At 34.3% G+C, this 11,682-nt stretch overlaps 1 protein-coding gene across 2 annotated transcripts; it reads right to left on the bottom strand.

Moving 5' to 3' along the window:
• Window positions 1-590: 590 nt before the first annotated feature.
• Window positions 591-9,920, bottom strand: LOC132055752 (histone deacetylase 5). 2 transcript variants are annotated; one of them, XM_059447720.1, is made up of 14 exons: window positions 9,703-9,920; window positions 9,052-9,253; window positions 8,395-8,541; window positions 8,175-8,287; window positions 7,700-7,911; window positions 6,601-6,665; window positions 6,238-6,408; window positions 5,948-6,034; window positions 4,381-4,513; window positions 4,180-4,301; window positions 2,925-3,118; window positions 2,657-2,786; window positions 1,177-1,241; window positions 591-1,082 (listed from the first exon to the last, which is right to left on the bottom strand). In XM_059447720.1, exons 1-14 carry the CDS (start codon window positions 9,849-9,851, stop codon window positions 917-919), a joined length of 1,956 nt encoding a protein of 651 aa, XP_059303703.1. In that variant the 5' UTR covers window positions 9,852-9,920; the 3' UTR covers window positions 591-916. The 2 variants fall into 2 exon arrangements, with proteins under 2 accessions (XP_059303703.1, XP_059303704.1); XM_059447721.1 differs by having other exon boundaries at window positions 4,396-4,513; window positions 9,703-9,919.
• Between the last annotated feature and the right edge of the window lie 1,762 nt (window positions 9,921-11,682).

Here is an 11,682-nt window from a genome sequence, read left to right as displayed (position 1 = left end):
TTCAAATGTATATTTTCAGAGCACATTTAATAAGGTTAATTTAGTAAAATAAATACTCCTTCCAGTCTAAAATAATTAAGGTTTTAAGCTTGGACACATGAATTAAGAAATTCACCAACTTCTAAAAATTAAGAAAGGTTTTGACTAAGATACCCTCGATTATGATTTTTTTTCCATTTTAGGTTGACATAATTATTATGGGGATAATTATGGGGATACGGGAAATATGTCAAGGACAAATTTGGAAAAGAGTACTAAATACTTTTCTGGTTTTGTAAAATATCAATTATTTTGAAACAACTTTTAGAGGCTAAAATCACAATTATTTTGGACCTAAGGGACTACTTTCTAAGGGGAGTGCCAAGTAAAAATAAAATGAAGGGAGTATGACATTGGAGAATTGTTTTTGAGGCTGCAGTGGCTCAGCCTCCTTATGACTTGAACGAGGGCCAAATTCCGACATTTGATGACTCGAAAAATGAATATCAGTGCAACTGCATCATAATTGAATACCACTTGCACTTGCAAAGTTCTATATAACAGAACATCACACACACATTCACATGTACCGCATCTGCTTCCGATCGGCAAATTTTCAACGGACATGACCAGAATAATCATTTTTAAGTCTGTGGACAAACTACATTTCACTGCTAGGCCAAAACACTGTAACAAGAGCAGTATCATAGAGGGGCGCTGAGAACAATTTACATAGGCAAAAACCTATGTCGATCTTATAAGTTACATACACCCTGCCAAAAACATGGGAAGAAGTTGCTTCCTCAAAATATAATGGTACAAATAACATTTCTGGAGCATATGTTCCGAGGCATAGTAGTCACATAATTACCTAGCCTCTACCCCATACTGCACTCGGAATTCGCAACTGTATAAACAAACAAGCAGCAAACCTCAGTCACAATGGTCTATTAGCTGCTTCTTGTATGTAAGCGGTGGCTTCTTCTTCCGAAAGCTGCTTTCCTTCTACCAACCCTCTAATTAGAGTATTGGCATATTCTTTACATGGTTTGCACATACTTACTTTACCTGATTTGAAGTTCTCAACATCTGAGAGTCGGCATCTGATAGAGAAGAAGAAACGTGCTGGATGAGATTCAGTTGGACGAAAAAATGCATATACGAAGGAGCATACAGAATAAAAGGCAACAAGCTTACGTCATTGTCAAAATGGGAATACCATTCTCCTTCCCCAGGTAAAGCACATTATGGTACCAGCCATTCTACATGAAAGTCCAGCAAAATTATACCATAAGAAAACCCATCTAGCTCAGAGTTATGTCAAGCAAAGACCAGACATCTAGGGCAGGGGATAAGAATTAACACTACTGGAAGGGAAACAACTATTTCTCAAATGAAAAAAAAAGTCTCCAAGATAGGATATTTTCTTGATAAGTTGACAACACAGGCTAGAGTTGGAAAACAGTGCCCTGCTTTTCATCAGAATGTAGTAGTTTCACTAGGGTCTCCTTGAAATTAAGCAGAGCCTTGCATAAGACTACATTTTGTTGAAATTTCAGCTAAGATACAATTAGTAAGTGGGTAAATGAGTGCCCAAAAGATCAGTTAATATTCATCAATTACACATAAGTCACACGTGGATACCCAAATAGCTGGTCACTCCAGAAGTCGAGTGAAAAGCTATAAAGATGAAGAAAAGGAATTGTATGCCAAAGCACAATATAAGCTAATCCAATGAGGCCATCTTTCATATTTGATTGCTTGGATTTATCCTGTTATCAAGCTTTGATGTGTTTGATGCACGAAAGGCTAACCATACTGTAGCCCCAAGATTTTTACATTCTTTTTTAAGGCAATACTCCTCATCTTTTACTATCAATCAATCAACTACCTCTTTATCCTAAATCAGTTGGGGTTAACAGTAGTCAGTTATATCCATTATGCTCTAGCGGTCCATTTCATTTCAATAGCAAATAAGTTGTTCAGCAAATTCAGGGTTCACTAAATCTCGCCATTATCCCTACATGGTTAACTTGTAATACAGGTGTAACGCATGCCCAGGAGAGAACATCCTCACGAATTGATTACTAAGAGGATTAATCAATACTTTAACTATTTTTAGCTGGCTGTCAACCTACCACAATCTTCCTCCTTTATACTTCTTATTCTTCACTGTTAAGGCTAGAATTTTCCATCCATCACATTGTAATAGTATTGTTCTATCCCAATACCTTACTGTATTAGCAAATACACCCTGGAATGTTTATTAGTGAACTGCTCCCTCTCCCAATTAATGTGGCACACTTTCCTTTTTAGTTTGTCCCAACAAGAATGTCACCTTTCTATATTTTGAAACGATTTAACTTTATGAGATGATTTACAGCCGCACAAATATCTAAAACATGTTTTGGACCACAAATTTCAAAAGCCTTCCTTTCTTTCTTAAACTCGGTGACAAGTCAAATGGTGCCACATAAATTGGGACGGAGGGAGTAATTAGAAGCAAAAATATGGTTATATTTTATGCTCTTTTTTTTTTATTTTTATGAAGATGGCTATATTTTATGCCCATTCGGATCTTATAGTTTTTGAACCATTATAGTCTAGCTATCTGAGATATTAATATGGAAGTGTAGAGAATAACACTCATGAGAAAATACAGAGCTTAAAATATCACCTTGACAGCCTCCGCTGAAATACATTTTGTGTCTTCAATAGATTGTAAGCCATTCATGTCAAACAAAGGGGAATTCATATCAAAGCTTGAAACATTCTCTTGAAGTAAAACATCATTAAATTGCTCAAGCCTGTAAAAGAGAAAAAAGAATATTAAGCTATAATTCCAAATCAGCAAGAGTCGACAAAGGTCTTCACTCAAAAATGCCAGCAAAATGGAAAACTCCTAATAAGGAGAATCCTTTCAGACAGAGGAAAGAATGACATACGTTATCCTATATAGGCACAAGTAAGATTTTTCATCACTGTTGCTTTCAGGGTGAAGAAAAGCAACCCCACCCGGACCCCATGTAGCTGTACGCTCACGAGCAAAGAATAGACGATGAGGAAAAGTTTTCCATGTGATCTCCTTTGGCTTGCTTTTATCCAATGAACCAATACATGGCTTTTGCATGCCTTCCACCTGGAAGTTATTTTGTTGTCATGAAATGCATAAAAAGAACAGAGTCACACTGAATACTCTTTAGACTTTCACCCGCATCGATCTCAGCTTAACATTATTCTAGTTTCTTTTTATAAGATGCCTGACTAATTGAGAATCATTAAAGTTTAATGGAATTATTATGACCAACTATGTAAGACCATTTCAAGTTGGCAATATGCATGGCAAACATTCTACATTATTAATCCTAGTGAGAAATGTTTTCAATCATTCAGTTCTAATTGGACTAGGTTACTGTTCGTATTTCTTTTAGCTGAATACATACATAGCCCCTTTAACTTGTAAAAAATACCACCTTGAAATGGTCCCTGTTGATAAAATTGTCCATTACAATTGTTTGAAGGAGAAGTTCCTAAGGGACAACTGAACAGCAAAACTGATTGTGGAACTACAGGAAAATATGAGAACTAGGCATGCCATTTTTATTTTTATTTTCTGAATGAGGAAGAGGAAGAAAGAGATGAGTTGAGGATTATCTCTGGGAAGAAGAATAACAAATTTTTAATTAAGTGTTACTTAGGATTAAAAGCTACATGTCTTTCTTTAATCGGCTTCTTTGCAACGTCACCTGCGTGTGAGCTGCACACTCGTTCTTTCTTGATTGTCTTCCCGTGAAGGGGTTAGTAGGTACATTTTGCATAGACATTTAGTGGCCGATAGGTCATGGCCTCAGTTGAGGTGTCTGAATGAAAGATCAGGACCGGTTTAGGGGGTTGTCTATGAGTTCAACTTTTATATTTGGTAAATTGTTCAGAAATTTCTCAACAATTAGAAAAGTTTTTGCATTTTTGCTTACTACTGTAGAACACAAGTATTCAGTTTTTGCATGACACAAGTTTTAAGATCATTCTGAAATTTAAGAAGGAAAATGAGGTTGTAGAGGTTCAAGAAGAATAAAGGCAAAAATTTAGTGAGGAAGTGATCAAAAGTAGCCGTTTAATTTTGTGTCACAACTCACTACTCCATGACGCAGAACGTTTATAATGAAGATGTGCAGTTCAAAGAAAGCATCATAGCTATACCTGTCCTCCTGCAATATAGCAAAGGAACCTTGATAGATTCATATTTGACCCAAATGTGGCATACCATATATCAATCTTTGAAAGCTCTGCCCTCCAGGTGTGAGAAATAGTGCTAGCTTGACCTGCGTAAAATCAAAGATCATTAAAATCCATCTTCAGAGATAAAAGAGCAACTTTTTGCAAGGTAAAATAATATTATACTTGCTATGCCTGTACCATCATTAACTTTCAGGTCTGAAAATGGTTGTATTATATTCTCAATATCCTTATTCAGATCTTGCAATACCCTCTGAGGAGTGGTATCATACTCATCTTCAGACTCAGAGCTAATGACCTGAAGTAAAAGTAACAAAATCTACTACAATTAATGCAGAAACAAGTTTACAGCATCTATGAGAAGAATCTGAAATGAAATTAAAGTAAAAGGAGCAACAAGAATTTTTCCTACATAAGTTTCCCCGAGGAACACATTCTAAATGAAAAACTCATTTATTTTGGGAAAAAAAGTAAAGATTAATAATCCATCCGAAATGTCAATATCCAACTGATACTTGCACTGTTGCACACAATGCATCCATTAGTTAGTATGTGTGTTCTCATACCTTAAGTCCTGCACAAGGCCTTGCCAGAACTAATTCTAGGAACTGAACTCCTAATTAGTTAGTTCACTTCAACCAGTGAACTTAGGAATCATGACACCAAAACGATACCACTGCAGGGTTGGCTCAAGGGGTAGGCTAGTAAAGTCTCTTCTTTAAGCCCTCAAAAATTTGAGGCCCCAATTTTGTTTAATAATAAATAGTTAATTTTATGATTTTATTTTCGCTTAGACAATATTGAAGTTTGCAAGAAAAAGTAAAAAGGGAAAAAATCTTTAGAAGAAAAAAAGAAAGAAAAACTGTCTACCTTTATAGTAAAATATTTTAGAATTTTGAATTAAACTACTCACATTTTTCATATCAGTAAATAAAATTTTGTACAACATCCAATAGATTTTATTGCAAATACATGAATTACATCTTTATTAGCTTGAATTAATCCGTACTAATATAAATAATAGTAATACTATTAATATATGAAGTTGGTTTTATGTCTTTCAAGGATATTATACTATATGAAGAAAAAAAAGAACATAAGCCTCTAATTAGAATTTAGCTTAGGCCAATAATTTTATTGAGCCACCATACTAGAGACTTGCCATCGAAGACATGAAAATAAAAAAATAGAGCCCGGCAAAAGAGTTTTTAACTACTACGATTGACAAAATGACATTATTGTAATCAACGACAAAGAATGCAACAATTCCATTTTATATTAGCAATTCAAGTTCCATCAATGCTAGGCTCCGCTCAAACCACTCTTATCATCATTTCATTCCAACTGATAGTTTCATCTATCTCTATCGGTAATAGAACGTCAATGGGACCAGGTGCCTCTTATGAACATTGAGGCTACCACAGACAATTCCTAATATGCTAGAATTTTCTAAACCCAACACCATATGACTCCATGCATCACAAACTTTTGGCCATCTCTTCTATTTCTTGTTTTTCATTGTAACTATATATATATATATATATATATATATATATTTTTAATCTAAACAACGATTTTCTTATTTTATAATAATAACAAATAAAAACTCAAAAAGTAAATATTTCAATTCTCTCACAGTGTTTTCCGTATTTCTAATATAGGCCGCAACGATTAGCGCTGGAGAAATTACTTTTATTAATCATACTAAAATAACAAGAACAAGAAATATGACCTGAACGTAAGGAGTTCTCATGCTAGTTACCTTCTCCGGTAATCTCTCTGCAAGTGTTTGCCAGAAAGAACTCAACTCTTCACGTACCTGAACACATTTATGGTGTACAATGAAAAACTAAGCACAAGCCTTAAACCGTAAGGCCAAACTATAAATCTTAACGTGTAGGCAATTTGGCGCACTGAAACAAAAATCAATCAGGAAGATGCTTTCTAGCTATGAATTAGATAAACAGATACTAAAAGGGCAGGGAAAAATAGGTCAATGGGCTATGGCAGAAACATCCTTACAGCATGTATCACTCGCCATGTGGATTCAAATGGATATGCCTCAGAAGATCCAACAATCGGTTTTTGCTGTAATAGCACTTCAATACAAGCTTGGACAGAATTTGCTATAGACTCCAGATTATATCCACCTTCAAGTGCCATTACAATCTTGCCTCCGGCAAACTCCAACAACTAAAATATGCAAATAAAAAAGGTAACTAAAGTTTCTAAGTATGTACTCTTAACAGAAACAAATCATAATAAAGGAAAAAGAAAGAGCATAATTCACATGCAATTGGATAAATTGCAGGAGGAAAGAACAGAAGAAAAGCAAAGACTATGGAACAACAAATTCACAACTACTAAAAACAGTTTAAAGCTCACCTTGTGCAACATTACCGAATACCCGTATGGACTAACACGACATCCACCAAGAGGATCACCAATAGCTATTCACATCAAAACATCAGAACTGTTAACAGATTCCTGAATCAGACTAGTCTGCAAAAAGACTATTATTGCTAATTTGAATAGAAATCAACAAATACGCGTGAGTAAAGAGTTAAAACAGTAATTTAAATTGTTTGTTAGGGAATTTTACTATGTCTCATGTTGCCAAAGCTACTCCATTTTAGCTATGATTGGTATCCAATTAAAAATGGTCTGGACAAGAAAGCTACTGAAGATTCAAGAACCAACACGTGTATAGGAAATCAATCTCCAAAACATATCTTAACAGATGTACAAGATAGGTTTCTAAATCAAAATTGTTAGGCATAGTCAATTAAAGACAGAGCAGATCCTTTTTTTCATAAATTTTAGTATCTATGCCCCAATCCTTTTAGATTTACTATCCTACTTCTATTATAAGAAATGAGATTTTAACCCACTTTAAACAAGTCCTTAAGAAAGACCTTAAAAAGGAGTTTTCTAGAGGTAATTTTTTCCGATCATATTCTACGGTATTACTGGTCTTAGTCTTAGGAATCCCATTCCTAACGAGCTAGAAGTTAAACAAGCGCTATTAGTTTTTCATGACAGTAGGATTCAGAAGTTGTTCCCTTCTGCCAGACTTATACTAATGAAAAGGGTTAAATATTTAAATAAAAATGAAAAGGGTTTGTCTGAAAATACAAATAGGAGTAATCATGCAATTTTTTCCAAGTACGCACATGTTCCAAGATCCTAGTGTTGTTCAATACTAGATAGATATTTGGAAGGCATGTTGTATGAAAAACAACCATCTTTTCCATTTACAAGGACATGGCATCAACCAGCATGAAACTAACAAGATCAAGTACAAGGAAAATGATTTTTTAGGAGTAAAATAAAAAGTTCAAGCAAACACTATACCACGCAGACATCAATAAGAATCAACACATTGGTAACCAAGAAATAGCAATACCATAAGCTGCTGAAAAGGCCTTAAAACGAAAATTGAAGATGAGGGAAACACACGGAATAACACCAAGCTCTAGCTAACCTGCATCAAATCCTGCAGAGATCAGGATGATGTTGGGATCAAATTCTTTGGCAACAGGAATCAAGATATGATCCCACACCGCAAGGTAGTCTGCATCACCACATCCGCCATTCTCCCAAGGAACGTTTATATTATATCCTGCTCCTGGCCCTTCACCAGTCATGACATGTGACCCACCTTCACCACCAGGATAAAAACTTCCCAATTCGTGCCTATCAACACGATAAATGATACAAAAAATATCCATCATATGAGACTAAATTCAACATCTTTTTAGACAAATAATCATCTTTGTCAGCATATTTACATCCCAGAGCCTCATGCATTAGAGAAATACCATAAAGACTATACAAGGAGTGTAGAAATGAGAGAATATAGATGGATGAAGTTTGAGACAAAACTCTTTCCTCAATGCTCTAGATTATTTCTACCTAGAGTACTACATTTGAATGCAACGCAAACAGCAATTACGTACCTATGCACAGAAAAGAAAAGTACTCGAGGGTCCTTCCAGAACATCTTTTGAGTGCCATTTCCATGATGGACATCCCAATCAACAATCAAAATTTTCTTAATCCCCAAATCAGGCTGCAAGGAAATTAATCGGACTATATGTAAAACCTTTGAGTTGATTCACAAAACTGATCAAAGATTTGAATCCACCTAAAGTTTCATCAACTGAAACTAACTCTTACTCTTTCATCCAAGAGATAACGTGTTGCTACAGCAACATTGTTGTACAAACAAAATCCCATTGGTTCATTTTCTTCTGCATGATGTCCAGGAGGTCTGACAATAGCAAAGGCCGAGTCTAGTTCTCCTTCGGCAACTTTCTCAGCAACCTATTTTGTACACTCAAGATTAAAGCTTTAAACAATATCATGGATGCACCAATATCATGGATCAGTAAAGCAAGTTAAATAATTATCCAAAAAACAAAGCTCCACAATACAGTATCCAAAGAGCAGCTAGCAAGATATGCTTAATTGCGTAAAGTTTTTACCTCTCCCACCAAATCCTCAACTAAAAAGAAGACTACATGTATAATAGTCAACGAAATACAAAAATTTCTTACAGATCAGAAAAAGAAATACTCATTCCGTTCCAATTTGTTTGTCTGGTTTTGACTTGACACGGAGTTTAAGAAAATAAAGAAACTTGTGGTCTTAAATTAATGATATGTAGAATATACCAAAATCCCCTTTAATCTTGTGGTCTTAAACATGACATGTAGAAAATTGGAATTAAGGGGTTGCCAAAAAAGTAAAGAGGTATTCTTTTTTCAAACAGACTTAAAAGAAAAGTAAAACAAACAAATTAAAACAGAGAAAGTAGTAAAGACGAGTAATTACCTCTATGACAGAACCAGCAGAAAGATAAGCTGATTCTGAGGAGCCTTCATTGAAATATATGGAGCTAAACTTGGCAGCAATTCCATTTCTTCTTAAGCCAATTTTCTCTGAACTTATATTTCTAATCAAATCAATGTGATTTTTTGAATGTACCAAAGCTATATCTTTATCTTCTGCTTCCTTTCCATCCATAACAACACATCTGAAACAAAAAAAAAAAAAAAAATACAATCACCCGCTAATATTTCCCATTACAGTCAAACAAAATCTAATTTTTCATTTTGAATTGCAAAATCCTAAGCTTAATCACACCTTGTATAACGAAGGGAAATCTTTTAATGATGAAAATATATATATTCTTTGTCATAAATAGCTTATTAAAGTATCAAAAGGTCACAATCTCTAAACCTATTATTGATAATCTTAGAGATTCTATTCCTATAACTATGATTAATCATTACATTACCAGAAAAAGAAGATATCAGGTTAATTTTACAAAGAGCTATTGTTATAAAGTTGACTTTTGCTGTTACAAGTCAAAAGCTGTTATAGAGAGGTAAAATAAAACATAAAAAATCTGTTCCGAGAAAAACATGCTTATAGAGAGGTCTGAGTGTATATAAAATCACAAGGAAAAATGAAGATATAGACCTGTGAGTAATTCCAGTAGAGTGAAGTTTGTTCCATATAGCACGAATACGATCTGGTTTCTCGGGATGGTACTCATCGATTGGATCAGAATGTTTACACATTCTTTCATCGTATATAAGCCCAATACGTCGTCGTTTCGTCGTTTCCATTGAAGACTAGTTCACTTCCTCTTTGATTGATGACTGAAATTCAACTACTAAAAAGTTAACAGTGATGACAATACAGACCAAACAATCTTTGTATGATGAATAATGGGCCCCTTTTGAAATGATAAAAGCCCAGTCTTTGAGGCCCGTTTTGAAAATTGAAACGATATGGAGGGAAACTTTAACTAGATATAACAAGTCGGTCTTGTTTAAAATGAAAAGGTATAGAGATGGAATTGGAGAGATTTTTCCTTTTTTTTTTCCCCTTTTGAGAATAATGATACTCCCTTTGGCCATTTTTACTTGTCCAGAAAATCATTTTTACTTATTTTGTTTTATCTTAACTATTAATTATTGAATTGGAAACTTTATTAGGGTGATATAGTAAAATTATATTGCACTTAAGAGGTATGCCAAGCCAATACAGGACAATTAAAAATGAGCAGAGGGAGTACAATGGGGGGTAAGAGCGACTCCTATTTACGGGAGAAGAAAATCTTAATGGTGCTAATTTTTAGGAAAAGAATGCAAGTTACGACACTTCTTTCCTTCCGCAGAACTTTCCTTTACTTGACCTAATAGTACAGCTTTTCTTTTGCGCGGATTGACCTTCATTTGGGGTGGTCTTTAATTTTTGGCCTTCAAATTGATGTTTTTTTAAGTTTTGTCCTTCGCCTAATACCCTAAGGTTGTGGATTTGAACCCCAGCTTAGTTAAAAAAAAAAAATGCAAGGCAGAATTTTGCTTCAAAACTCTGCCTTAAGCCTTACGAATCCAAACTCCACCTTGCGAATTTTTTTAAAATTTTTTACTGAGAGGGGGTTCGATTCCGAAACCAAGGGATTTGTAGCGGAGGGCAAAAGTTAAAGAACACCAATTTGAGGGACAAAAATTAAAGACCACCCCTAGCGAATGACAATCCTGCAAATTGCCCATTATACAACGAATAGATATCCATATGAGAATATTTAAGATCTCACTTAATCCTAACTAGTAAAACAGTCCGCACTTCGCGCGATCGTGAGAAGAAATAGAAATTCGTTTTATTAAAAAATACTTCAATTTATTTCACATCTTAAACATATTAATTTTCAAAATAAAAATATTTAAAATTATTATTAGTCATGTATTGGGAAGCTACAAAATTTATCAGAAACAAAAACTCATTAAGAAGACCAGCTCCTCATACCCTTGTAAGATGAATTTTAAAAGCAGCATGTCATTAAAATTTTAAATAGCTAATTATCAAAATATTTGAAAACAAAAATTTTAAACATGTCATTGAATTTTAAAATAGTAAATATCAAAAATATTTTAAAATTAGAAGTTCAAAATATTATACTGGATCTTCAAATTCGAACACAATAAGATCGATGACACTATAAGCATGTAAAGAAAGAAAAGAATCAAGAAATTTTCTTAACCACCAAAGGATGCGATGCAGTGGATCAGGCTGCTTTTTCCTTAACCAGAGGTCTCGGGTTTGAGCCCTGGGTATGAAAAAATCCTCAGTAGGGAGCGCTGGGTATGAAAAAATCCTTAGTAGGGAGCGCTTTCCCATAAATAAGGCCCTACACGACGCAAATTCGAATATATTTGGGCTCTAATGCGGATATCGAACACCGAATAGAAAGAAAAAAAGGGAAAGTGACCTAATAATACCTATTTAAGACTCAATATTACAAAATATAAGGATATTTTTCCTTATTTATAAAATATACCAACAAAATTATAAAGTATACCAGATTTGAGCTTAATGGGATACGCACGATTTTAGGCTTTTTTTAAGGAAGAAATCTGATTTTAAATGTGGACTTAATTCTAGGATAGTTAC

The sequence above is a fragment of the Lycium ferocissimum genome, chromosome 5 (genome assembly GCF_029784015.1).
Source record: "Lycium ferocissimum isolate CSIRO_LF1 chromosome 5, AGI_CSIRO_Lferr_CH_V1, whole genome shotgun sequence".
Classification (NCBI taxonomy): domain Eukaryota; kingdom Viridiplantae; phylum Streptophyta; class Magnoliopsida; order Solanales; family Solanaceae; genus Lycium; species Lycium ferocissimum.
Note: the sequence above shows the minus strand (reverse complement) of the source record. Positions and strands in the feature narration are given on the sequence as shown.